The sequence below is a fragment of the Pseudopodoces humilis genome, chromosome 26 (genome assembly GCF_049639895.1).
Source record: "Pseudopodoces humilis isolate 2021_Gansu_Grassland_sample_001 chromosome 26, ASM4963989v1, whole genome shotgun sequence".
In the NCBI taxonomy this organism is placed as follows: domain Eukaryota; kingdom Metazoa; phylum Chordata; class Aves; order Passeriformes; family Paridae; genus Pseudopodoces; species Pseudopodoces humilis.
The window spans coordinates 5,350,572-5,377,716 of record NC_142225.1 but is presented as its reverse complement, the minus strand read 5'-3'; the positions used below and the strand labels follow the sequence as shown (position 1 = coordinate 5,377,716).

Here is a 27,145-nt window from a genome sequence, read left to right as displayed (position 1 = left end):
TAAACTTTATATTTTATATTTTATATTTTATATTTTTTACTTTATACTTTATATTTTATACTTTATGTTTTACACTTTATATTTTATATTTTATACTTTATATTTTATACTTTATATTTTATATTTATATTATATATTATTAATATCTCTATATTATTACTTCCTGTATCACGTAAACACTTCCCTTTACCAGAGACAGGACAGATTATTAAAACCCAGACAGAGCTGTCATTACAATTTCAGGTTTATTATGATCTCTGCTCCCATCACAAGACACAAGGCCTGCACAGAGCTTCCCTTTCACTGGATGGTTAAAAACCAACATTTATTGGTTATTCTGTTATTTGTGGCACTGCCATGGACCCAGCCATCCCGCTTGGGAAGGAAAACTGGAATTTTTGCTTCACTAGGACAGAGGCTTTGAGGTTCTCTTGGTCCTGAGAAAAGTAATTAGGCAGTGAAGGGGTTGTTCCCACTAATGAGGGAATGTTCCCAGTGGGATGGACTGGAGAGTGAGTGGCTCTCACCACATTCATGTCTGTTTGTACCACCAAAATTCACTTTCCACTCCGTTCCTCCCTAGCTGTGCCCTGCCAGCTAAACAGATCTAAATGTGAAGCTTTAAAAGGCATAAAGTGATCTACAAACTGAACCTACAAATTAACTCACAACTCATCGACTCCTCATGTGACCAAACCTGTCATCAAAAATCCTCAGCCAGCATCATGATCCAACACACAGAGGATGCTTCTTGCAATGCCAGTGCCACCAGCTGTAGGTGGAGATTTTTAGCTCCTTTTCAGGTTTCTGGATCTCCAGGTGGAGTTTCCGGACATCCAGCAGGGTTTTCAGGTCTGACAGAGGAATTCCACACTGGAAAGCTGCTTTGTTTCCAAGAATCACACACATCACGTTTCTTCTTTGAAACAACCAAAACAAAGGCAGAGTGAGAGTCCAGTGAGGGGTGACAAAGCAACCACCCCGGTGAAGCTGGAGAAAATGGCTATAAATGGGGAAAAAACAGGAAAAATGGGGCAAGAAACAGGAAAATGGGGCAAGAAACAGGAAAATGGGGCAAGAAACAGGAAAATGGGGCAGCTGGTGGTACTTACACCCGTGGGTGGGGACATCCAGGTGCCATCAGCTGAGCAAATGGTTTTGGGAGCTGTCCCTAAGTGTTTTTGAGGGGTTTTTGTAAATTATTTCCAAGTGGGAACGCATTGCCGTGACAGGAGGTTTGAGTCGGGCGCGTTGCGAAATGTGGGATAAATCATAAATATATAAATATATCAATTATCTCAAATCAGGATGTTCTTTGAGGTCGGGTCTTTGTCCACTTTCGAGCCTAATCAGCAAGAAAAGAGAGTTAATCAGTGGAGCAGGCACAGATTCATCCCCGGCTCAAGGAGCTCCAGGGATAAATCAGGATGGCGATGGAGACTTTGCCACCTTGGCAGAATCCTCGCGGTCCCTGTGTCCTGTGGAACCCCAGAACGGTTTGGGATGGATGGGACCATGAATCTCATCTCGTTCCACCCCCTCGGGATCCAGATGTGCAGGGGAAGCGGGATGGGGGTGGGCGGATCCAGATGTTGCCCCTCCTCCGCACTACAACTCCCACAATGCTCCGCGCTTGGCTCCACCCGCACTACAACTCCCACCATGCCCCGCGCTCCCGCCCACCGCCCCTCCGCACCTGGCGCATGCGCACAGCTCCATATGGCTCCAAGATGGCTGACACAGCGTCCGGCGGCTCCGGCACGGTAACGGCACCAAATCCCCGGGGCACGGGGCCGTGAGGGCGGGTCCCGGGCGGGGCCGGGAGGGGCGGCAGCGCCCGATCCCTACGGGGCCCGGAGGAGGCCCCGGCCAGGCCCCGGAGCGCGGAGGCGGCGGGTGGAGAAACGGAGGCGCTGATTGGCTGGAGGGCCTGCGGGGAGGCGGGATTTGATTGGCTGAGGATGGGGCGCTCGGATTGGCTGGCGGGGAGCGGGGCGGGGCGTGAGGGGACAGGTCCTTAAAGGGGCCGCGTCCCAAAAGTGTCAGGGGAGGTTCTATAAGGACAGGTGTGTACATCTATGTGTATATTCACATAAATATAAATATAAATATAAATATAAATATAAATATAAATATAAATAATATAAATATAAATATAAATATACACATACATGTGCCCATGTGGGTATGTGTGTATAGGATGCACGTGTGTGTGTGTGTACCTGTGTTCCTGCTCTGTGACCCTGCCCAATCCCTGCTCCCAGACCATTCCACCAGCTCCCACACCCTGCTCCCTGCCTCATCCCATCCCATGGATCACATCCAATGGATCCCATCCCATCCCATGGATCATATCCAGCGGATCCTATCCCATCCCATCCCATCCCATCCCATCCCATCCCATCCCATCCCATGGATCCCATCCCATCCCACCCCATCCCATCCCATTCCATGGATCCCATCCCATGGATCCCATCCCATCCCATCCCATCCCATCCCATCCCATCCCATCCCATGGATCCCATCCCATCCCATGGATCCCATCCCATCCCATCCCATCCCATCCCATCCCATCCCATGGATCCCATCCCATCCCATGGATCCCATCCCATCCCATCCCATCCCATCCCATCCCATCCCATCCCATCCCATCCCATGGATCCCATCCCATTCCATCCCATGGATCCCATCCCATGGATCCCATCCCATCCCATCCCATCCCATCCCATCCCATCCCATCCCATCCCATCCCATGGATCCCATCCCATCCCATGGATCCCATCCCATCCCATCCCATGGATCCCATCCCATTCCATCCCATGGATCCCATCCCATGGATCCCATCCCATGGATCCCATCCCATCCCATCCCATCCCATCCCATCCCATCCCATCCCATCCCATCCCATGGATCCCATCCCATCCCTCTCCCGTGTCCCTTCCAGCCGCTCTGGGGCCGGCCCTGCTCGCTCACCTCTCCTGGCGGTACAAACACGCCTCTCCCCGTCTCCTAACGCCCCATTCCCGGAATTCCAGCGGGCGGGCAGCAAGCAGGCGGGCACCCCTGCGGACAATTACCACCTGGCCCGGCGCCGGACGCTGCAGGTGGTGGTCAGCTCGCTGCTGACCGAGGCCGGCTTCGAGAGCGCCGAGAAAGCCGCGGTGGAGACGCTCACCGAGATGATCCAGAGCTGTGAGTGCCCCTGAGGGCTCATCCAGGGATTCCCTCCCCATTCCAGAGGGGTTTGATCCCGGTTTTGTTGTTAAGGGCAGTGTTAAAAGGAAGAGGTTGGTGGCTGGAGCACAGCGCTGATTTCTGTGCGTTTATCCCAGCTCAGAAATCCTTATTTTTTTTTAACTCAGTGGTTACTCATTAGGTGCTCCCAGGAGCTCCACATATTGCTGGAATAAAGAATTGGAATAAAAAAATATTGGAATAAAGAGAAACAACGAAATTCCAGAGAAACAACCAAATTCCAGAGAAACAACAAAATTCCAGAGAAACAACAAAATTCCATATATTTCCTTCATGAAGTCCCTCTTGGAGCAGCTCTGCTCCTTCCCCTGTGGGTGTTGATGAAAACCTCACTTCCAGATTGTTTTAAAAGCAAGAAATTATAATTTCTGGGCTTTTTTTTCATGTTTTAGATGTGGATTTGCCTTTTGCCTCAGTGGCAAACGCTGATTCTTTACTCCTTGGCATCCCCACGCTTTAATTTTAAACCCCACATCCTGCAAAATGCTCCATTCCAGGGGCTGGTTTTCATTCCTTGATAAATTTGTTGAAAATTCCCATCCCTGTATCTGACAGAGCCGTGGCCAATGTGAGAATGAAATCCGTGGTGGTTTTATCCCGCAGATATTTCGGAAATTGGGAGGAGTGCCAAGTCCTACTGCGAGCACACGGCCAGGACCCAGCCCACGCTCTCGGACATCGTGGTGACCCTCGTGGAAATGGGTCAGCAGCTCTCTCTTCCCACTCTTTCCACCTTTGGATTGGGAAATCTGCCCCCAAAATCTGGGATTTGGGCGGTGCCCGCTGCTGTGGGCACGCACAGCTCATGGTTTTCCATGATCCTTCCCATTATGTGCTCCCAAACCCTTCCCAGTTCAGAATCCCTGGCCCATCCCATTCTTGTTTTACCTGGAAAAATTCTGGAGAGAGGGGAATTTTGACAGGATGAACTCCTGGAGTGATTCCTGTTCTCCTCCTTTGTGTTCCAGGATTCAACGTGGAAACTCTTCCTGCCTATGCCAAGCGTTCCCAGAGGATGGTGATCACTGCCCGTACGTGGGGAGCCTCTCCTGCTGTGCTGGGAGCTGGGAGTCACCTGGAATTCCTCTCTGCTGCCTTTCAGAGAGCTCCTGATGAGCTTTCTGTGGGATAATCCCAGGAATTCCAGGAACTGGGGGCTCCTGTAGTGGCACCACCGGAGGTGAAGGGACCTCGGTCACTTGGGAGAAGCCTCAGGGTGGTTTTGTTTGCAGGACAGGGGGGTCAAAGGATCCTTTTCCCCTCTGGGATGCCAATCCCAAGGTCATGGGATGTGCTCTGTGCCTTGGATGGGGTCAGGGAGGGGGTCACAGCTTTGGGGGGATTCTGGGCAGGAGGATTCCCGCGTTTTCCCTGATTCCCACATTTTCCCACTACAGCTCCGGTGACAAACCAACCTGTGACCCCCAAAGCCCTGACAGCTGGGCAGAACAAGCCCCATCCACCCCACATTCCCGGCCATTTCCCGGAGTTCCCAGATCCTCACACGTACATCAAGACCCCAGTGAGTGAAAACATTTTTATTCTGTTTGGGATCTGTTTGAATTCCAGGAGTGGGATGGTTTTACTGCAGTGCTGCTGCCATTTATCCAAAATATTCCTCCTTGCTTAATGCTTTCCTTCTTTGTGGATTGTGGACATCCCTTGCCATTCAGAAATCAGCCAGAATCCCTGGATTTCTGTCTGATTTTTGTGCTGGTTGGGATCTGTTTGAAGTCCAGGAGTGGTGTTTCTTTACTGCAGTGCTGGTGCTATTTATCCAACTATTTATCCAAATTATTGTTTTTCCTGGCTTTGAATATTCCTTGTTTGTGGATTATGGACATCCATTGGGATGGGATCCTTCCCATTACCTGCTCCCAGACTCTTCCCAGTTCAGGATCCCTGGTCCCTCCCATTATCCACTCCCTGCCCTATCCCATTACCTGCATCCAGAGCATTCCCAGTTTGGGATCCCTGGTCCCTCCCAGCGCAGAATCCCTGGATTTCTGCCTGCTGGACACCTGTGGATCCTGAACAGGAGCCTGCAGCTCCTCCACCCCCGTGAAGTTTGGAAGTGGAGCTGCTCCATCCCTTTCCTTCCCTTCCAGACCTACAGGGAGCCGGTGTCCGACTACCAGGTGCTGCGGGAAAAGGCGGCTTCCCAGCGGAGGGACGTGGAAAGGGCCCTCACACGCTTCATGGCCAAGACAGGAGAGACCCAGAGCCTCTTCAAGGATGATGTCAGCACATTCCCACGTCAGTGATTTTCATTTTGGATCCCTTTAGGGTTTGGGGAGCTAAAATGGGGAGGAAAAGCAGAAAGCAGCTCCCCAACTCCCCAAGGCTCCTTTTTTTTCTCCTGATGGAGAAAGCCTAAATACAAATCTCATCCCAATGCTGGCTCCACCCCCGTGACCTCACCAAGGAATTTCTTCTCCCTGACATTTTCCTGCTGCTGGAAATTTTCCTGTCTCTCTGTGTGATGAGAATTCCCACTTTCCCAAGGCTCGCTGGCAGCACAGCTTCATTTAAGAGGAACTCAACTTCCCAGATAATTGGGATTTTGTGGTGGAGCTCAGGAAGGAATTTCTGTGTTGGAGCATTGCTGTGTCCTTAGCTGGAAACAAAGAGATTCAGAAAATTGGGAAGTAGAGATCTTTGAGGGGTCAGGATTTCCTTCCTGATCCTTGGGAACAGCAGGAAACACGTCCAAACCCAGAACCAGCGAATTGTTTGATCTCTGTAACTTTGTCCTTAATTTCTGAGGGAAGGGATTTCTCCCAGCTTCCTGACTGTGTCTCCTCTTTTCCCTGATCCCAGTGATTGCTGCCAGGCCTTTCACCGTGCCCTACCTGACAGCTCTGCTCCCCTCCGAGCTGGAAATGCAGCAGATGGAGGAGACGGATTCCTCGGAGCAGGACGAGCAGACGGACACCGAGAACCTCCCGCTGCACATGAGCACGGTAGGGCCACCCTGGGGGGCTCCTGGGGGCCATTCCTGCAGCTTGGAATGCTGCCTCTGCCTCCTGGGAAATGGGAAATGGAGCTGAACATTGTCCTGCTTCTTCAGCTCCCTGCAGAGTTCAGTGCAGAACGAGGCTGGAGCGGGAGCTTTCAGTAAATCCTGAATTTCAGTGGCAGGGAAGAGGCTTCTCCTTGGATCCCACAGTTTCCCAAGGGATTTTCCTGTTTTAGAAACCAGAAGGCCTGGCCTTCAGTGCAGCTCCTTGTGTTCTAGGCTGCTGATTATCCCTCCTGCCCACAGGTTCTGGGGTATGAACTCGGAATCCTGGAATGATTTGGGGTGGGAGGGACCATAAAAATCTTGTCCCATGGGCAGGGACACCTTCCTCTATCCCAGGTTGTTCCAGCCCGGCCTCAGACACTTCCAGGGATGGAGCAGCCACGGATTCTGTGGGCAGAAGGATTTCTAAGCCTGACTTTAGTTTTTTTCTTGTTGTTTTTGGCTGTGCCAGGACGATGCAGGACCTGAGAAGGAGAACACCTCAGTGCTGCAGCAGAACAGCTCCCTGGCAGGCAGCAGGAACGGGGAGGAGAACGTGATCGACAATCCCTACCTGCGGCCCGTGAAGAAACCCAAAATCCGCAGGAAGAAGTGAGGGGGGACCTGAAATTCCTTTGGCTGCTCCGAGAAACGCACAGGGGTCAGGAGAGGCAGTCCAGCTGAGGAAGGAGCTCTCTGCATGGTGAACTCTGCTCCCACCCTGCCTTCCCGTGCTCCCTCTTCCCTCTGCTCACTGCAGCGCTCCAGGAAAACTGCCTGGGAATTGTCTGGGGGACTTTGGTTTCCATTCTGGGGAGGATTTATTTTCTGAAGAGCTGAGGGACCCAGGGCTTGGAGGGACACAGAGCTTGGATTTGGAGGACACAGGAGCTGAGGGACACAGGGTTGGATTTGGATTTGGAGGACACAAGGATTTTCCTGTTCCCACTTCCCAGCAGAACACATTGGTGTGTTGGTGCCTGGCAGGCTGGAAAAAGAACTTCCATCAACCCTTAAATCCTAGGAATGTGTATTAGCAAAGAAACCTCCCAGGGAGGTCCCTCCTTTTGCATTCTTGGCAGGTAAAAGCAAGCAAACCTTTTCTTTTATAACCTGAAGGTTTTTGGTGTGCTGGTAACGGAGTGAAGTGCAAATCCAGAGCTCCAGGGACATTTCATCCCCACTTTGCAGCTGTGCTGAGGACTCCAAACCTTCCAAGTGTGGTGGTGTCACCCCTGAGATGATTTTCCTGTCACAGCTGCTTCGGGCTCCTTTGCAGTTCATTGTTTTCCACACAGCTCAAATCCTTGGAGATTTCCCTCCTTCCCCAGTTGCTTTGGAAGCTGGAAAATGGAACAAAGCTGCACTGACGGCAGCAGTGCTTTTATCACCAAAAGTTGGGATTTTTCCCTGCTTTATTTTTATTTTTATCACTAAAAGTTGGGATTTTTCCCTGCTTTATTTTTATTTTTATCACCAAAAGTTGGGATTTTTCCCTGCTTTATTTCTGCTTTTATCACCAAAAGTTGTTTTTTTTTTCTCTGCTTTATTTCACCCCTTTATTCCCTTTATTTTTATGCCAGTTTTGTCATTATTGGCTGGTTCTGGAGAGCTGTGCTTTCATTTTCCTTCAGCGTTTTCTTAGGCAAAATCTGGGTTATTATCCAAGAGAAAAGGCTCCTGTGGTTTGATCCAATATCCCAAGAATTCCAAGTTCACCTCCATGCGGTTAAAAGAATCCTCCCTCTTCCCCCCATCACCCAGGGAGGATGAAAATAAAAACAAGTTATTTTTTTTTTTTCAATGATCTCCTGCCAAAAAATCTGAAATTAAATCTCAGAAACCCCCTCTGTGTGTGCCACTGTCACTTCTGCTGGTGCCTTGCTTGTACAGAATGACAAATGTACAGACACACCCTGTATATGTTTGTATATATCCAAAAAGTTTTATCTTTTTTTAACTTTTTTTTTTTTCTTTCTGCAAGGAGAAAAATCCCTTGCTGGGTAGGGGGAAAAAAAAAAAAAAGTGGAATGAAAATTGTAGTTTTTATGTTCATAATAAAAGAAATTTTATCTCCTATGAGCAAAACAGAGTCCTTCACGTTTCAGGAGTGGGAAAATGCCTCACACATCACTTTTTTTTTTCTTGTTAGAAAGAATTAGGTGGAGGTGAACCACAGTATCAGCCAGGAATACAAAAATAAAGCTTTAAACAACGTAAAAACTCCAATTTTTAGGACAAGAAAAATTCCAAGGAGCCAAATCTTGCTTCAAAACCTTGGACCAAAAAGGGACAGTTGTGACTCAAAAAGTCGCGCTGGGAGAGCTCCTGAAAGTGGGAATCTGACAAATAAATTTTGGTTTTATGGCTAAAATTTGGCTGCAGGTGAAATTTGCTAGATAAACAGGTTAAAAAAAAAGCAGAAAATTGGAAGAGGAGTGGAGCTGGAATGACAGCCAGAGGGATTTTGTCTCTCCAAACTCTCTCTGGGACTGGGATCAGACACATCCATGTGTGGGAGGGTTTGGAAACACAGAAATCAAAGGTCTGAGGGGGAAACAGCTGCCACAACAGCAGGAACTTTCTGTTTCAGGCCACGGTTATTTTTGTGGCCAGATTCTCACTTCAAGCATTTTATTGTTGTTGTTCTGCAATTGAGAATATTTTTGTTTCAGCAGGGAAGGAGCCAAAATGCAAAAATGCACCTGGTGAGGCCTGGCTGGGACAGGCCTTCCCCTCAGGCTGTTATTTCGGGCACAAAGACATTAAAATCTCTCTGAGGGTACCAAAACCACCTCAATATTCCTCATTTTTCCTCAAGTTGTGGAGGAACCCCCTGGGCTGGCCTGGATGTGAGGGGAAAGCGAGGGGCGAGCGCCAGGAAAAGCTGAGGGGAAAATGGGAACGCTCATTCCCGGCGCTGAGGAAATGGAGGAGCTGCCCTTTGGCTGTGCCTGTTTGGCTCCTTGCCTGCCTCAGGAAGGGCTGGATTTTGAGGGAAAAGTGAGGAAATCCATGGAAAAAGGGGGGATGAGTTGAGGGGGGGGTGGTTTTCAAGGTTTTTTTCAAGGTTTTCAAGCCCCTCAGGCGCTTGCTCCCCATCCAAAGGGATCATGGAGAGATTTGTTTTCCTGTGGGATCAAGGAGAAGTTCAATTTTTATTTTTATTTTTTTCCCAGCAGGATTTGGGAGAGATTTGTGAGGGGAAAAGCTGGAAAATTGATGGGTTGAGATGATTTAATAGGGAAAGCAAAGGAAAATAAAGAGTTTAATCCCTGCTTCCCACAGGCGTCTCCAGGAGAGCAAGGCCTCATCCAAGGCCTTCAGCATGGAATTCATCATGGAATGACTGGAAAATCATGGAGTAGAGCCTGTGACTTGTCCAAATATCACCCAATTCCTCCCTTTCCCCCTCATTTTATACCTCAACCATGATCTGGAATATCTTTTGGGTCTGTTTGTGTGTCCCTCACAACTTCCCAACTTCTCCCCCTGGAAAGGCAGGAAAGGCCTCAGCTCTGTGCAAGCCCTGACCAGCAACGACCAAAAAAATATCCCAATATTAACCAAAATATCTCAATGTTAACCAAAATATCCCAATATTAACCAAAATATCTCAATGTTAACCAAAATATCCCAATATTAACCAAAATATCTCAATGTTAACCAAAATATCCCAATATTAACCAAAATATCCCAATGATAACCAAAATATCCCAATATTAACCAAAATATCCCAGTGTTAACCAAAATATCCCAGTGTTAACCAAAATATCCCAATGTTAACCAAAATATTCCAATGTTAACCAAAATATCCCAATATTAACCAAAATACCCCAATATTAACCAAAATATCCCAATATTATTGACCTTGAGTTCAGCACAAATCCAAAATACAGCCCTGTTCCAGACTCTGGGAAGGAAATGCCTGGGTTTGAAAAGATTTTATTTGGATATTATTTTATTTTGCTATTTTAGTTTATTAGGATTTTTTCAACTTACTGTACTTTAATTTTGATTTTATTTCAGTTCATTAGTTTATATTTTTATTTAAAAAATATCTTCCATACATTTAAAATATATTAAAATAGCTTAAAACATCTTCAAACTACTTTAAAACAAATCCTAGAGTTAACTTTCTTCTCAAGTGCCTGGAATGGGGCTGGTTTTGCACTTGTACTGAGCACGGGGTTGAGAATATTGAGCTGTTTTTGCTACAGCTGAGCAGAACTCATTTAAAACATTTAAAATATTTGATTTATTAAACCTGGTGGTACAGGTGAGTGTCTCCAGAGGAAGGAGGCTGTGGCTCTTCAGCTCTGGTACAACTTCAGGTAGGCCTCTCTGCCCTGATTTTTCCGGAAATTTTTATCCACAGTCATCTAAAAAAAAAAAAACCCAAACTTTTCATTAATAACAACGAAAATGCTCCAGAAAATGAAGGGGTGAGACCTAAATCTGTGCTTTAAATGAGATTTTCTTTCCAGCAGAGCCACACGAGACAGTGGAGGCCCAACTTTGCTCCCTTTGGGGGTGGAAACTTCCAGAGGAAATTTCTGAATAAGAGGTTTGAAGGGTTTTGCAAACAGGCATTTTCTGACAGGAAATCACTTTGTATATCGTGCCCGGAGCAGGGAAAAATACCAAAAAATCGTGCAAAATGTGAAGCAAAAAGGAAATTTCCTCTCTCAGGAGCAGCAGAGGACAACAGAACAGTGAAAATGGGAAGTGAAAAGGAAATTTTTTCTCTCAGAAGCACTGAGGTAGGAAAGGATAACAAAACATGGAGGAAATGGGAAATAAAAAAGAAATTTCCTCTCTCAGAAGCAGGAAAGGAAAACAAAACAATGAAAATACAAAGTGAAAAGGAGATTTCCTGTCTCAGATGCTTTGAGCAAGGAATAATATCCCCTCATCCCCATCCTTACCTTCTGGACCTGCATCTTCACCATCCTCCGGCGTAGTGCTGGCACTGCAGCCCAATCTGGAGCCCCAAACTTCATCGGCCAAGTGACTTTTCTGCCTATAGGCTGATCTATGTTGTAATTTCCAGGCCTAAAGGAAACAGGCAGCAGGTATCTCAATTTTTGCAGCTGGTTTTGGAGTTTGTGATTCCAGAATTTATCTCTGTGGTCATCGAAAATGCAATTATTCCTTAATAGCAACAATAATGCCTCAGGAAAGGAAGATGTGAGACAGCATCAAGAACCTCGACCTTTGAAGCAGTTTTTGTTTCCAGCAGGGAAAGATCCATGGGAATTCCTTGCTGTGGTGTCTCAGTCATTGTTCTAAGCTAAAGCCTAAAGCAGGGTGAGCTTTTTGGAGATAAAAAACTTCTTTTTGGAGATAAAAAGCTTTTTTTGGAGATCAGAAGCTTTACAGGGAACTCCATCCCCATCTCCCATTTGTGCATCTCTCCCTGCCAGGACTCCTGCTCGTTGTGAGAAAAAGATTTAAATTACCCAGGGAACAAATCCTTATCCAGAAGCCTGGTTGGGAATCGCGGGCTGCTGGAGGAAAAGGGAACGCGGGCAGGCTGGCACCTCCTCTCTTCCCCCAGGAAGGGTTGGTACGCAGCAGGGCCAGGCGTCACCGTCTGCAGGGACAAAAACCCCTCAGGATGGAGCATTTCATGCCAAAAATTCCCACATTCCCAGAGCAGCATCCAGGTGGGCGTCACTGCCTTGCTGGGGGAATATTTTGGCCGCTTTTCCCCTCTTTTTTGGCCCTCTCCTTACCTGAATCTTCCACTGGAAGCGCGGGGCCGTCCTGGCTCCCATCACGTACCCCCGGCTGCTCATGGGTCGGGTGCTTATGGAAGATTTGAGGATGTTTGTCTGCAGTTTGAAAGCCAAAATGATTTATTGACATTTTAAAGGCCCCCATTTGCTGGGCAGGATTATCTGAGCAGCAAATTTTATTCCTAATAATTCCCTTAATTCCTCACTATTGCAGAGCCTAGGGTGGGAAAGGAGATAATTCCTTTTTCCAGGTGGACGTGGGACATCCTGCAGTGGGTTTGCAGGGCAGGTGTGGCCCTATCACTCCTATGCCTTCTCTAAAGGAGCCCCGAGATGAAAGAACAGCTCACCTCTGGCCCCAGGTAACAGCCTGGCCCCAGGAAAGGGCTTCCCCGCATCCCTGGCATCTCGATTCCCAGCCTGTCTGGGGCATAGTAGTAGGGGAACATTTTCCGGTCTTGGGTTGTCCCAAAGGAGATGTGCTTGTCCACAGCTGGGGGACAGGCACAGGGAAATGCCACCGGTGGGATAAACAAGAGAAAAAGACAGAAAAGAGAGAAAAGAGTGACCATGTGCTGCTTTCTGCATTCATCTCCCAGGTAGGAACCTCCCTCAGCCCTGGATATTTGGGAGGGCTCTGCCTGTCCAAAGCCACAAAGGGCTGATTTTCCCCAGCCCGAGCAGGGAATTGGGATCTGAGATCGCTGGGGAAGCTGATGCCACGGGGGAGGTGAAGGAGAAGGAAACACAGCCCCCCTGGGTGCCCCCACCTCAGCCAGCTCTCACCTTTTGGGTTGTGCCCTGCTGCCATCCTGCCCTGCCAGAGCTTCCTGGGATGGGAACTGCGTGCTCAGTTGCTACAGCCACGGAGCAGGGGGATGGCAGCACGGGCAGGGGGCTGGGAAAAGCCGAGGATTCGGCATTTCCCTGTGGAATGTGCTGGGCTGGCCTCGGGGAGCAGCCTGAGGTTGTGATGTAGACTTGAGGATGTGACAGCAGTTCCCTGGAGATGCGACAACAGTTCCTTGGAGGTGTGACAACAGTTCCCTGGAGATGGGACAATAGTTCCTCTTTTGGTTTCCAAGTGGCTGCTAGGGCACGGCAGGAAAAAATCCCTGGCTGGGATGAAGTCCAAACCCTTCCCCGAGCAAAAGTGTCAACATCCTGAGAGAATCAGGAAGCAACAAAATATAAAGGACAAAAAGAGTTGAAGCAGGAAGTGGTTGGTTTTGCGTAAAGCTTTATTTAATCATTCTCATTGTGGGAACAGAGGGATCACTGGGCTGGAACGGGATCTCCATGGCCAGTCCCCACCATCGGCACTGCAGCTCCTCCTGCACTCCCACTGCCACCTGCACCTCCAGCAGCTGCAGGGACGTGAGGGCTGCGCCATGCAGAGCTCTTGCAGCCTGAAAAGGAAGCAGGATTTTCCTTGGGGAAGATGTTTGTAACGCCGCCTCCTCCCTGCCCCCCTTCCATGGCGTTCCCAGCACTGCAGCCTTTGGGGCACAAACCCCGTGTCCCTCCCTGCATCACTCACGGCACATTCACAGCCCCAGGCCTTTCTTCAGGGTGGAGATCAGGGGGTATTTGCCCTCGTGGCAGAAGGTGCCAGTGAAATCATCCAGGTCGATGGTCCACACCATGGCACCTCCAAAGTTGTTCTTCTTCAGCCAGTCCACCTGTGGGGAGGAAAATCCCTGTGAGCCCCAGGAACTGATCCTATAGGAAATTCCAGCCTTGTCCCAGCACGGCCCCACTGCCCCAGACCTTGAGGCCGAAGCTCTTGACGTTGTCGTAGCCGACCCATTCGCTGCCCTTGTAGGCATAGGGAACATCCTCAGGGGCATCCCAAGCCTGGGTGGCTCCAGAGCTCAGGAAGGTGCAGATCTGGGAGAAAGGAATGTGAGCCAGGTTAGGAATCCTGCTCTGGAAATACCCAGCAGTGTCCAGGCTGCCCTTGCAGTACAAGGAACGAGTCCCACACACACCTCGTAGTAAGCCAAGAGCCCGGCCTCCCTGGTGTAGGGTCCCGCCGGGCCAGGCCCAGAGGTTGGGGCTCCGATGGCGGTGTTGGATGGGTTCTGCAGGGTGAAGGTTTTCCCATAGGTTGGGAATCCCACCAGGAGCTTCTGAGCTGGGGCACCGTTGTTCTTCCAGTAGTTCATGGCGTATTCCTGGAAAAGCCAGCATGGTTCAGGCACGGGCCAGGATGTGCTGTGGGAAGAGGAGCCCTGGGCTCCCCAAAGGCACTCACAACACTGAGGGTGCTGCCGCTGCTGAACAGGGGGCTGTTCTCGCCTGCGGAGCCATCCCAGGGCCCGTGGAAGTCGTAGGTCATCACATGGATATAATCCAGGTACCTGCAGGAGCGGGGGCTGTGTCCTCACCTGAGGCACCGGAGCTGAGGCTGCCCGCTCACCCCCAGAGCCCCGGCCACGGCCGCTCCTCCTGCACACGGGGCTCCCTCAGGGGCTCTGTGCAGCTTTCACTGGCAGGAACCCACCCCAGTGCCACCAGGGACCCCAGGCTTGCCACTCACTTGCCCAGCTCAGCAATCTCGTAGCCAGCCTGGATGGTGGAAAGTCCTCCGGCCACAGCGGCGGTGACCATGAGCCGGGGCCGGTTGGTCTGCCTGGCCTCCTGCTCGAAGGCTGCCAGCAGTTCCTGAGGGATCCAAGGGACAGCGATCACCTGGGGGCTCTGGGATGGGGCTTTGCAGCCACCCAGGGCTCACAGGCCAGAGCCAAGCCCACCTTAACCAGGACAGTGAAGAGAGCCTTGTCCTGGGCGGGGCTGCCCCTGGAGCCGGGGTATTCCCAGTCCAGGTCCAGCCCGTCAAATCCGTACTGGCGCAGGAACCTGACCACGGAGTTGATGAAGGTCTGGCGGTTCTGGGGTGTGGAGACCATGGTGGTGAACCTGGGCAAGCAGCAAAACAGGATTGGGGTTGGAATCGAGTCCCTTCATCCTTTCCCTCCCTTTCCTGAGACTCATTATTGCAGAGAGCTGACTTGGACTCACTTCTGTGTGCCAAAATTCCATCCTCCAATGGCCAGAAGAGTCTTCAGGTTGCTGTTCCTGCAAGGAAGGGACAGGAACCAGAGTGACCCCAAGCGTTTGGTGTCACTGTGGCCTTTGCAGCTCGGGTGCTTTTGGTGGGAAAGGCCAAAAGCACATGGGCAGCGCCCAGAGCCACTGTCCCCAGCTCAGGGGACGGGGCTGTCCCCCTGCCCCAGAGGGAGCAGCAGCCCTGCCCGAGGCTCCCGGCACTCACTGGTTCTTGAGGCCATTGAAGGACTTGTACAGGGTCTCGTCGTTCCACTCGTAGGTGGTGATCTCATTGTTGTTCATGCCGGCAAAGGCGTAGATCAGGTGGCTGCACAGGTTGGGGTCGATGTTCTCAGGGGTGTATCTCCCCTCGCCAGGCCGGTACTGGGCCCAGTTGGTGAAGTAACAGGTCAGCACATAGGCAGTGCCTGTGGGGAGACACCGGCCATGGAGGGGCCTGCAGTGCCCTGGGCACAGCCCGGCCCCTCGGGCACAGCATCCCCGCGCTGCTGCCGGGGCAGGCCGGGCCAGGCTCCCTGCCTGGGCCGGGAGCTCAGGGCAAGGCCGGCGGGGCTGGGGATCCCTCGCTCACTGCCGGGCTCCCCGCCACCGCCCCGGACTCGGCGCCTTCCTCCTCTGGCCCTGCCGAGGGCTCGGTCCCGGAGCCTCCTCTGCCCTTCAGCTCCTGCCCCGGGCTCGCTGCCCCACACGGGCCCTTCCTGCCCGGGAGGCAGCGCGGAGCCAGCGAGCAGCTCCTGCACGAGCAGCTGCTCCAGGGGAGCAGCACCTACCGAGCTGGGCGTTCAGCAGCAGCGCCAGGCCTGCCAGGGCACAAGGAAACAACACCGGGGTCACTGCTCGCTCTTAGAAACGCAAAGCTCTTCTGCAAGACTCTGCTCCCAAGCTGGGGCAGGTGAGCTTTTCTAGAGAGGAGGCTAAAATTTGTCCAAGCATTTCCAGTAAAATTTGACAAATTATTTCAGGCAATAGCATAGGAAGGAACCCAAAGAGATGCCAAAGCAGTCATTTCATTTTCAGATTCAAGTTTGAAAGCACATTCCATTTGCAGCCTGCAATGAACTCTGTCCATGTTCAAAGCACAACAGATCCCCAACTGTAGCAGCACTAAAGAAGAGAAATCTCCCTCCCCAAAGGAAATTGTGAAACCCGTGACAGAGAAGAGAGAGCAGCAGTTCTGTCCCCCCACCCCCCTGCACCAGCAGCAGAGTGAGGTGCCAGAGCCTGCAGCCCTGGCCAGGAGGGCAGAGAGCTCCAGTTTGCAGCGGCACTCACCGGTGAGCAGAGTGAGCTTGGCCATCTTGGACCAGACTGATGTGCTCAGCCTCTCTCCTGCTTTTATACCCTGCTCCTCTCTGCTGCCTGTCTCACATCAACAGCAATGGACAAATATTATGAAATTGGCAAAGATCCCCATCCCCAAACTGACACCAGGACAATGGGGCTGAGCACCCCAGCTGGACGTGTCACTGCTGTGGGGCCGTGCCAAATCTGGGTGCTGCAAGGGCAGATAATGAACGGGATTAGATTGCTTTGATTGTTCCAAGTGTTGTTTCCATGTTTGTGTCACCTCTGGCAGCCCCACAGGCACCGATGGCTGAAGTGTGTGACCTTGAGCCCTTCCCCGGGGGGTGGCACTGCCAAAGCCGAGCTTTGGGCTTTGCTAGGCTCGGGTGTCCTTGGTGGGACCGTCCCCAGGCAGGGCTGAGCGGGGCTGTGGTGGAGCACTGGGAATGTTGGAGGCTGTGGGATCTGGGCTGGGACAGAGGGACCTTGGTGGGCTGAGCTGTGTCTTGCCCTCCCAGCTGAGGTGGGCTCACGTCAGGGAAGCAGACAGGAGGCATCCCACCACCAAAGAAAAACCAGATTGTTTTTCACTGAGTCATTCTCCATCTGATAAAGAAAAACTTTTCCATAAGAAGGGTTGTTTTTGTCATCTTTCCCTGATCTCCTGACACCCATGGTCACAAGAACAAGTGGGAGGACAACGCAGTGGAAGCTGATTCTGATTCACTTTGTTTCCATCAACCCAAGGAGACCAATCCCTTGTGCCACAGCTGTGCTTTGGTAGTGCTTGCATCTCCGGAAGGACTCAAGGGCAGCACAAGGTCACACTTCAGCCATCGGTCCCTGCGCTGTCACCAGCAGGAACACAAAGCTGTTGTTAAAAACAACATCTGAACAATCAAAGAAATAGAATTCCATTTTTTATCTGCCCTTGCAGCACCTGGATTTGGCACGGCCCCACAGCAGTGACACCTCCAGCTGGGTGCTCAGCCCCATTGTCCTGGAGTCGGTTTGGTGACAGGATCTTTGCCAATTTAATAATATTTGTGCATTGCTGTTGATGTCAGACTGGCAGGAGAATGGGGAAGGATATCAAAGTGGGAGAGAGGCTGAGCACATCAGTCTGGTCCAAGATGGCCAAGCTCACTCTGCTCACCGGTGGAGCTCTCTGCCCTCCTGGCTGGGCTCAGAACTCCCCAGCCCTGCTGCTCTGGCTCACAGGTAGCTGTAGGAATTCCTCCCTTCAGGAATGGTTTGGCTGAGCACATCCCAACCCGCCACAGACTCCTGATGTGTCCTGGAGCCCCAAAAGTCCAGCCCTGTCCCAATCCAGCAGCCTGAGGGTGGAATTGCAGACTTGGAGTCTTCAAAATGCCAACAAGTGGCTTCTGCATTTACCTGTCTGGAAACGAGCCTCAGATATTCCCTGGAAAAGCCACCACAGAGCAGGGAGAGCTTTGTGACAGCAGCAGCAGCAACCCAGGCATTCCCACAGGGAAGAAAAGCATCAGAGCCAGAGGCTGTTCCCACCACAGACTCCCAGTTTCCATCCCAGGTGCAGCATTCCAGCCCCACGGATCCCTCCAGGTGCTGCAGCCACCCTTGGGGACCCTGGGACACAGCCAGCGTCCAGCTCAGCTCCTGGGAGCTGCAGGAAAATCCCTTGGGAATCTCCCAGCTCAGCTGCCCCACCTTGGATCTGCAGGAAAATCCCTTGGGAATCTCCCAGCTCAGCTGCCCCACCTTGGATCTGCAGGAAAATCCCTCGGGAATCTCCCAGCTCAGCTGCCCCACCTTGGATCTGCAGGAAAATCCCTTGGGAATCTCCCAGCTCAGCTGCCCCACCTTGGATCTGCAGGAAAATCCCTCGGGAATCTCCCAGCTCAGCTGCCCCACCTTGGATCTGCTCTCCGTGGATGGTTTCTTCCAGGAGCAGGGAGGGAGCTGGGAATGCTGGAGGCTCTGAGGTGCTCCTGGCACACAGGGAAACACGGATCCATCTCCAGGGGAATCCTGGAGCCCTCAGCCAAGGGCAGGGAAATCCCAGCGCTGAGCCCAGGGCCTGGTGGCTCAGATGGTATAGGCCATAAATATATATAGATATGGATAAATTTAAATAAATATATGTGTGTATGGATAAATTAAATTAAATAGATAGGGGTATGCATACATTTAAATAAATATATATGGATATGCATAAATTTAAATAAATTCATATGGATATGCAGACAAATAGAAATAAATATATACATGCAGATAAATATAAATATAAATAGGCAGATAAATAGAAGTAAATAAATATATGGAGATAAACAGAAATATCCATGGGCAGAGAAATAGAAATAAACATGTATAGAAATAATTATGTTTGTGCATATAAATAAAAAGAAATAAATATGTATATGAAGATAAAAAATAATCAGATAAATAAATATGCAGACTTATTTTTTTAATAAATCCCCACAGGAAAATTCCAAAAAATTTTTATTTTTATTCCCAAAAATCAAACCATCCTGGGGCAGATTGTCCCTGTGGTTGTTGTCACGTCACCAGACGTGCCCCAAAGCAGTCCTGGCTTTCCTGAAGTTTTCCTTGGCAAACTCATCCAGCTCCTCACATCCAAACCCAGCGGTGCCTTTGCTCCATGTGGGAATCCCGGGCTGGATCTCGGCTATCCCGAGGACTCACCCACCTGCCTGTCATGGGCACAAATCCCTCTGGGAGCAGCCAGCCCCGCTGTCCCTGTTCCAGGAGCCCGGGATCTGCATCCCTGCATCCCCATTAGGGACGGGCCAGTGTTTTCCAAAGGACACGGCAACATTCCAGTGACCTTTCCGTTTGTCCCCGTGGAGTTTTCCATGGGGACCTCGCCAGCCAGGGCAGGGAGAGCCAAACACCCTTCCTGAAGGGATGGCTCAGACACAGCAAGGTCAGCAGGGCTGGAATGGATGAGGCTTTTGGGAAAAACAGCAGGTTTTGGGGATTTTTCCTGTCAGAAACACCTCTGGCTGTGCCGGTGCCATCCCTGAATCCGCCAAACCTCCAGGACAAAAAGGAGGAGAAAGTTTAAAGGAATCATCCTGGAAGGAGCACCTGAGCACTGCTGAGCTGGGCACAACAGGAATATCAGGATCTGATCTCCATGAGCCGTCAGGAAAGAGCAGAAGGATGGACAGGCTCCATCCCAACAGCCATGGAATCAGTGGGATGAGAGTTTTAGAGGGAAGATGCAGCAGGAAAAGCCCAGAGTGGTGGAATCTCTCTGCAACCCAACACTGGAATAGTTGGAAGGTGACTGTCTGCTCTTTTAAATTGGAATTCTTTCAGCAAGGACCAATTCTCGTGCCCTCTTTTAACTCCCACCACCCCCAGGGAACCCATGGCAAACCACTTTTATAAAAGCAAAAGGGTGGAAAAAGTCCAGAAGGAAAAATCCTGAAAGAAAACTCCGGGATCTGAGTTTGTTACCCCAACATGAAGACAAATCAATGTCCTTGAGCCTGCCCCAAACGCTCTCCTTACCACACCAAAACACCTTCATGGATAACAGAGCTGAAAACGTTCCAGAGGTCACTGAGGGTGGGATTTTCCAGATCTATCCTGGTTGAATTTGTACCCTGGGACTTTATCAACCAAGAAAAACATTGGAAAAATACTCCTTGAGGATGTTGTCCTGTTATCAGCTGTATCCCACCCCGTGCCTGCACCAAACCCCACAGGCTCAGGCTGGCACATTTTAATCTGTAGCTCAGCCAGCATCTGATACCAGCCTGTTTTCCAGGCTTCCATACATCCAAGGCTGGGTGACCTCCTGGAAAGTCACCTTCACATCATCCCAAAAGGAATTAAACATCCCAGTGCAGGGACACAGCCGTGTCCCCCCTCCTGAGCAGGGAAAAGGGAAGAAATCCCCGGTCTCCTGACACAGGGTGAGAGCTTGGAGTCTCCACCTGGACAGAGGATGAAAATAAAAATGTGGGAAGAATATTTTGAGGCATTTCCCTGATGGAGATTCACATAAGGAAAAATTGGAATGGTGGGCAACATGGCTGTGTCTGTTTGGGAAAGAGCTGAGCGGGAAGAGACGGGGATAAATGTCAGAGGGAAATCCACCTGCCCCATCTTTGGGGGTGTCCATTGTAGAGTTTAACCTCCAAGAAATAAAGGAACTTCCACTGCTCCCCTGATGTGAGCCCACCTCAGCTGGGAGGGCAAGACACAGCTCAGCCCACCAAGGTCCCTCTGTCCCAGCCCAGATCCCACAGCCTCCAACATTCCCAGTGCTCCACCACAGCCCCGCTCAGCCCTGCCTGGGGACGGTCCCACCAAGGACACCCGAGCCTAGCAAAGCCCAAAGCTCGGCTTTGGCAGTGCCACCCCCTGGGGAAGGGCTCAAGGTCACACACTTCAGCCATCGGTGCCTGTGGGGCTGCCAGAGGTGACACAAACATGGAAACAACACTTGGAACAATCAAAGCAATCTAATCCCGTTCATTATCTGCCCTTGCAGCACCAGGACACGGCACAGCCCTACACCAGTGACACCTCCAGCTGGGGTACTCAGCCCCATTGTTCTGGAGTCACATTTGGTGACACGGCTCTCTGCCAAGTTTCGTAATGTTTGTCAATCACTGTTGTTGCCCTATTGGCAGTAGAGAGGAGCAGGGTATAAAAGCAGGAGAGAGGCTGAGCACATCAGTCTGGTCCAAGATGGCCAAGCTCACTCTGCTCACCGGTGAGTGCCGCTGCAAACTGGAGCTCTCTGCCCTCCTGGCCAGGGCTGCAGGCTCTGGCACCTCACTCTGCTGCTGGTGCAGGGGGGTGGGGGGACAGAACTGCTGCTCTCTCTTCTCTGTCACGGGTTTCACAATTTCCTTTGGGGAGGGAGATTTCTCTTGTGCTGCTGCAGTTGGGGATCTGTTGTGCTTTGAACATGGACAGAGTTCATTGCAGGCTGCAAATGGAATGTGCTTTCAAACTTGAATCTGAAAATGAAATGACTGCTTTGGCATCTCTTTGGGTTCCTTCCTATGCTATTGCCTGAAATAATTTGTCAAATTTTACTGGAAATGCTTGGACAAATTTTAGCCTCCTCTCTAGAAAAGCTCACCTGCCCCAGCTTGGGAGCAGAGTCTTGCAGAAGAGCTTTGCGTTTCTAAGAGCGAGCAGTGACCCCGGTGTTGTTTCCTTGTGCCCTGGCAGGCCTGGCGCTGCTGCTGAACGCCCAGCTCGGTAGGTGCTGCTCCCCTGGAGCAGCTGCTCGTGCAGGAGCTGCTCGCTGGCTCCGCGCTGCCTCCCGGGCAGGAAGGGCCCGTGTGGGGCAGCGAGCCCGGGGCAGGAGCTGAAGGGCAGCGGAGGCTCCGGGACCGAGCCCTCGGCAGGGCCAGAGGAGGAAGGCGCCGAGTCCGGGGCGGTGGCGGGGAGCCCGGCAGTGAGCGAGGGATCCCCAGCCCCGCCGGCCTTGCCCTGAGCTCCCGGCCCAGGCAGGGAGCCTGGCCCGGCCTGCCCCGGCAGCAGCGCGGGGATGCTGTGCCCGAGGGGCCGGGCTGTGCCCAGGGCACTGCAGGCCCCTCCATGGCCGGTGTCTCCCCACAGGCACTGCCTATGTGCTGACCTGTTACTTCACCAACTGGGCCCAGTACCGGCCTGGCCTGGGTAAGTACACCCCCGAAAATGTCGACCCCTGCTTGTGCAACCACCTGATCTACGCCTTTGCCGGCATGAACAACAATGAGATCACCACCTACGAGTGGAACGACGAGACCCTGTACAAGTCCTTCAATGGCCTCAAGAACCAGTGAGTGCCGGGAGCCTCGGGCAGGGCTGCTGCTCCCTCTGGGGCAGGGGGACAGCCCCGTCCCCTGAGCTGGGGACAGTGGCTCTGGGCGCTGTGGACATGCAATAACTCTCGGTTCTGCCTCTTCCCCTGCAGGAACAAAGATCTGAAGACCCTGCTGGCCATTGGAGGATGGAATTTTGGCACACAGAAGTGAGTTTAAACCATGTCCTACCCTAAGCCTTGGAAAAGAATGAGAGGAGGATGGGGCTGAATGGAAGCCCCACCTCTCTCCTGCTCTGCTTGCCCAGGTTCACCACCATGGTCTCCACACCCCAGAACCGCCAGACCTTCATCAACTCCGTCATCAAATTCCTGCGCCAGTACCAGTTTGACGGGCTGGACCTGGACTGGGAATACCCCGGCTCCAGGGGCAGCCCCGCCCAGGACAAGGCTCTCTTCACCGTCCTGGTTAAGGTGGGCTTGGCTCTGGCCTGTGAGCCCTGGGTGGCTGCAAAGCCCCATCCCAGAGCCCCCAGGTGATCGCTGTCCCCTGGATCCCTCAGGAAATGCTGGAAGCCTTCGAGAAGGAAGCCAAACAGACCAACCAGCCCCGGCTCATGGTCACCGCCGCTGTTGCTGCTGGACTTTCCACCATCCAGGCTGGCTACGAGATTGCTGAGCTGGGCAAGTGAGTGGCAAAGTCTGGGGTCCCTGGTGGGACTTGAGGGATTTCCTGGGAGTGCTGAAGTGAAAGAGCCCTTGAGGAAGCCCCACGAGCAGCCTCAGCTCCGGTGCCTCAGGTGAGGACACAGCCCCCGCTCCTGCAGGTACCTGGATTACATCCACGTGATGACCTACGACTTCCACGGATCCTGGGAGAGGAACACTGGCGAGAACAGCCCCCTGTTCGCCGGCCCTGCTGACACCGGCGACTACAAATACTTCAACGTTGTGAGTGTTTCTGTGGGACACTCACAGGTCTCAGATCCTTGGTGGCTGCCACGAGGAGATTTCGAGGAATTCATCCTACAGAGACTCGAGCGGGAATGGTTTCTTGCAGGAATACGCCATGAATTATTGGAAGAGCAACGGTGCCCCAGCTGAGAAGCTCCTGGTGGGATTCCCAACCTATGGAAAGAGCTTCACCCTGCAGAACCCATCCGACACCTCCGTTGGAGCTCCAGCATCTGGCCCTGGCCCTGCTGGGCCCTACACCAGGGAGGCCGGAACTCTGGCTTACTACGAGGTATGGATGTTCCCATCACATTCCGTTCCCAAATCATTTGAGGGAATTTTTTGGGAAGCTCCCATGGAGTTTTCTGCATGGCTCAGACACAAAGCTATCCATGGAATAGCTAGGAAGGAGCTGTGTACTCAGGGAACAGGGAAGCAGCACAAAACCAGAAGATCAAGCCAAGGCAAGGGCAGAGCCTGGGCTTTTCCCTTTTTGTGGATAACATTCCTGCTTCCTTCTCCTTAGATCTGCAGTCTCCTGAGTTCTGGAGCCACCCAGGCTTGGGATGAACCCCAGGATGTTCCCTACGCCTACAAGGGCAGCGAATGGGTCGGCTACGACAACGTCAAGAGCTTCGGCCTCAAGGTCTGGGGCAGTGGGGCCGTGCTGGGACGAGGCTGGAGCCTCCTGTGGGATCAGTTCCTGGGGCTCACCGGGATTTTCCTCCCCACAGGTGGACTGGCTGAAGAAGAACAACTTTGGAGGTGCCATGGTGTGGGCCCTGGACATGGATGACTTCACTGGCACCTTCTGCCACGAGGGCAAATACCCCCTGATCTCCACCCTGAAGAAGGGCCTGGGGCTGCAGAACGGCGGTGAGTGGCTCCAGGAGAACGGGAGCAGCTCCTTGGTGGAGACTCCCGAAATTCCTATGGAGGTGTGGGAGGGATGAAACACTTCCAACCCTTTCCTGAATTCCAGACTGCGTTCCCCCCACTGAGCCTCCATCCCCGAGGCTCCCACCACCTCCAGCAGGAGCAGCTCCGTCATGGAGACTCCCAAACTTCCTACGGAGGCGTGGGAGGGATGAAACACCGGGAACATGAAAATAAACCTTTTCCTAATTGAATTCTTGAATTCCAGACTGTGTTCCCCCTGCTGAGCCCCTTCCTCCCATCACCGAGGCTCCCACCACCACCACCACCAGCGGCGGCAGCGGCGGCTCCGGCTTCTGCGCCGGGAAACCCAACGGGATCTACGCAGACCCCGAGAACAACAGGAACTTCTACAGCTGCCTGAACGGGCAGACCTTCCTGCAGAGCTGTGAGCCAGGGCTGGTCTTCGACCCCCTCTGCACCTGCTGCAACTGGCCCCAGTGATCCCAACCCTTTTCCAGCCAATCCGTCCGTCGGATTTAATTGTGTGCAATAATGATGATTAAATAAAGCTTTCCGCAAGCAATCCTCCTTGTTTCCACTTGGGTTTTTATCGGCTGTTTTCATGCTCTTGGCTCTGCTGGAGTGTGTGGCTATTAAAATTCCCGACAGCAGGTGTCAATGTTGCCTGCTCTTCTTCCCAGGCTTGGAGGGATTTCCCAGGAGTCTTCCGGCAACATTGGGAGAGGAAAAGCGGTTGCAGGCCAGAGAGCTGAGTTGTTAATCACAAATCGAGATTGGAAGTGAAGAGGAATTTTGTAGCAGTTTTTTACGGAAATGGAGCAGTTTGTCCTCGCCATAGGTAAAAAAAGCCAGGATAAAGGCAGTTTGTTTCTCCAGGGTTTTAAAGCCTGTGGGAGATGTGGAATCATGGAATCCTCGACTGGGTTGGGTTAGAAGGGACCTTAAAGCTCATCCCATTCCACCCCTGCTATGGCAGGGACACTTCCCACTATCCCAGGGTTCTCCAACCTGGCCTTGGACACTTCCATGTATCCAGGGGCAGCCGCAGCTTCTCTGGAATTCTATTCCAGGGCTTTCCTACCCTCACAGGGAGGAATTTCTCCCTTATATCCTATCTAACCCTGCCCTCCTTCATCCTCAGGCCATTCCCCTTGTCCAAAGTCCCTCTCCAAGACATGACTGGTTTAGGGTTAAACAGGAATTATTAAACACATCCACCCAAAACCTCACCCAAGCCTGCCAGAATGCCTGGTGAAGCATTAATCCATTTATTTCCACACCCAGGAATCCCATTCCATACAGCAGAGCACCCCAGAGCCTTGGCAGAGATAAACTCGTCCTTTTTGGCCATCTCAGATGTCCCATCGCGTCACCCCAGCGCGTGTCTGTCCTTCCCTGGGTGCACACGGAGCTGCTGGAGCTCCTGGAACAGGGGCAAGGAGGTGACTGGAATGCTGGCAGGGCTGGAATCTACTCAGCTGCCTCAGGAGAGGGATTTGGGAGCTGGCCTGGTCCAAATTTCTTCTTCTTTTTCCAAACGGAACATTTGGGATGGCTGCCATGAGATCCATCCTGTGAGAAGCCCTGGATGAAGGTCCAGCATCATCACCTGAGGTACAGCAATAGAATCCCAAAATCTTTGAGGTTGGAAAAGCCCTCCAGGATCATGGAGTCCAAGCTGTGCCCAATCCCCACCTTGTCACCGGCCCAGGAGCTCCTCGGACACCTCCAGGGACAGGGATTCCACCTCCACACGCTCTCTCCATGCACAGCAAATACCTGGCAGCTGGTTTGGGTCAGATTCATGGCAAGAAAGTTTTAAAAATCTTCAAATTCCCTCCTCTCAAAGGAAACAGGTCTTGGTCAGAACTCCCAAAGGCCTTGGTCAGGAGATCCATGAAGTTCAGGCCATTCCTGCTGTTTGGGACAGCCCGGAAAGCTCCTCTCTCCCAGCTCTGTGGAAAGAGCTCCATTTTCAAGCTGTTTCCCCCAATCCCAGCTCCTCATTCCTCTGCTCCTGTCCTCCCCTGGCATTCGATTTCCCTTCTCTCCACAGCTCATGGAAGAATCAAGCGCTGATTTTCAGCCACCAGCCCTCCCCTGCTCCCGGGGGAGATTCCTGCCTCCCTCATTCCCAGAAATACCAAGTCTGACTCACCCCGATTACGAAACGCTGCAGCCATTCCCCCCTGCCTCTCCTCCAGGGTCGTTTGCTCACCTCTTGTCCCCGGGGGTGTTTTATGAGCACTCAGAAGAGTTTTTTTCCGTGAGGATTCCATGCTGCCGTCTCCCACTGTCCATTCCTGCCGTCTTGCATCATTCCTCATTTTCCCTCGGCGCTGAGCCGCCGTCATCGGGCTCTGTAAACAAATCCCGAGCCTCTCTGGCATTGTGAAACGGCTCCAGCTCGATTTCTGACCGTCCTGTTCCCCAAATAACCCTGGCTCTGCTCTGCTGGCATCTCCCTGACATTCCCTGGAGCTCAGCATCCACTTCCCCGCAGGTGCTGAACTCCAGGGAGCTCCTGGGAATGGGCTGCAGATCCTTCCACCTATCCCCAAATCAATCCCAACGTTATTTCCTGCCTTTCCAGGCCTTCAGACAGATTCCCAAATCGCTTCCCTGCATATAAACATCTCCATGCACAGCACAGGTGGGAAAAAGAACTCCAGAAATGCTGGATTTATATGAATGAGCAGGCACATGGGTGTTGTTTTGTCTCAGGAAATATTTTATGGATAACTGGACCTTCTTTTCACTGGATTTTCCTTTATTTTTTTTTATGGGCCTTATGTTGCATCAATTCTTTTATTATTTTTTTATATATAGCTTGATCTCTTAAAAATTGGATTTATTAAAGTGTGTAATCTCCCAAAATCCATTTAGGATTGGTAACGTGTCTCCCAGCCTGAATTAATATCAGCTGTTATTTTGGGGAAAAAAACATCAGAACCAGGCAGATCCTGAAGTGCTTCCAGCCAGGATTCCACACGGCAGCTCCCACCACGGAACAGGACCCGTTTCCCATCCTGACAATTCCCATCATCTGCCAGGGATGCCCTGGACTGGGAGCTGGGACAAACTGGGAGAGCTGGGGGTTAATCCATCCGCCAGCACAGGGATTTGGGGACGGCACCCTGCATTTCATCCCGGCAT

General features: G+C 51.7%; 4 protein-coding genes and 1 long non-coding RNA gene across 13 annotated transcripts; 2 read left to right on the top strand and 3 right to left on the bottom strand.

Moving 5' to 3' along the window:
• Positions 1-306: 306 nt before the first annotated feature.
• On the bottom strand, positions 307-1,825 carry LOC148182574 (uncharacterized). The gene is made up of 3 exons (XR_015774537.1): positions 1,697-1,825; positions 1,113-1,345; positions 307-1,003 (listed from the first exon to the last, which is right to left on the bottom strand). It is a non-coding gene; the product is annotated as an uncharacterized LOC148182574 (long non-coding RNA).
• TAF8 (TATA-box binding protein associated factor 8) lies at positions 1,704-8,347 on the top strand. 2 transcript variants are annotated; one of them, XM_005529294.3, is made up of 8 exons: positions 1,704-1,763; positions 3,036-3,192; positions 3,859-3,957; positions 4,224-4,286; positions 4,653-4,777; positions 5,364-5,511; positions 6,076-6,218; positions 6,732-8,347. In XM_005529294.3, exons 1-8 carry the CDS (start codon positions 1,704-1,706, stop codon positions 6,873-6,875), a joined length of 939 nt encoding a protein of 312 aa, XP_005529351.2. In that variant the 3' UTR covers positions 6,876-8,347. The 2 variants fall into 2 exon arrangements, with proteins under 2 accessions (XP_005529351.2, XP_087923085.1); XM_088066959.1 differs by having other exon boundaries at positions 1,729-1,763; positions 2,945-3,192.
• On the bottom strand, positions 7,592-26,511 carry CIMAP3 (ciliary microtubule associated protein 3). Of its 8 annotated transcripts, none has more exons than XM_014258151.2 (7): positions 26,208-26,511; positions 12,351-12,493; positions 11,998-12,096; positions 11,722-11,855; positions 11,188-11,314; positions 10,527-10,641; positions 7,592-7,625 (listed from the first exon to the last, which is right to left on the bottom strand). In XM_014258151.2, exons 1-6 carry the CDS (start codon positions 26,476-26,478, stop codon positions 10,573-10,575), a joined length of 843 nt encoding a protein of 280 aa, XP_014113626.2. In that variant the 5' UTR covers positions 26,479-26,511; the 3' UTR covers positions 7,592-7,625; positions 10,527-10,572. The 8 variants fall into 8 exon arrangements, 3 of the variants coding, with proteins under 3 accessions (XP_014113626.2, XP_014113627.2, XP_087923087.1); XM_014258152.2 differs by lacking the exon at positions 26,208-26,511 and adding an exon at positions 26,148-26,192; XM_088066961.1 differs by lacking the exon at positions 26,208-26,511 and adding an exon at positions 12,787-12,921.
• LOC102099350 (acidic mammalian chitinase-like) lies at positions 13,224-16,432 on the bottom strand. Its single transcript, XM_005529295.3, has 11 exons — positions 16,345-16,432; positions 15,843-15,872; positions 15,278-15,479; positions 15,025-15,081; positions 14,757-14,922; positions 14,543-14,667; positions 14,258-14,363; positions 13,992-14,177; positions 13,771-13,890; positions 13,541-13,682; positions 13,224-13,409 (listed from the first exon to the last, which is right to left on the bottom strand). Exons 1-10 carry the CDS (start codon positions 16,367-16,369, stop codon positions 13,548-13,550), a joined length of 1,152 nt encoding a protein of 383 aa, XP_005529352.1. The 5' UTR covers positions 16,370-16,432; the 3' UTR covers positions 13,224-13,409; positions 13,541-13,547.
• LOC102102456 (acidic mammalian chitinase) lies at positions 20,959-24,473 on the top strand. Its single transcript, XM_005529405.3, has 11 exons — positions 20,959-21,091; positions 21,559-21,588; positions 21,952-22,153; positions 22,289-22,345; positions 22,444-22,609; positions 22,699-22,823; positions 22,963-23,086; positions 23,196-23,381; positions 23,616-23,735; positions 23,824-23,965; positions 24,234-24,473. The coding sequence occupies exons 1-11, from the start codon at positions 20,974-20,976 to the stop codon at positions 24,467-24,469; spliced, it is 1,506 nt and encodes a 501-aa protein (XP_005529462.2). The 5' UTR covers positions 20,959-20,973; the 3' UTR covers positions 24,470-24,473.
• Positions 26,512-27,145: the final 634 nt, after the last annotated feature.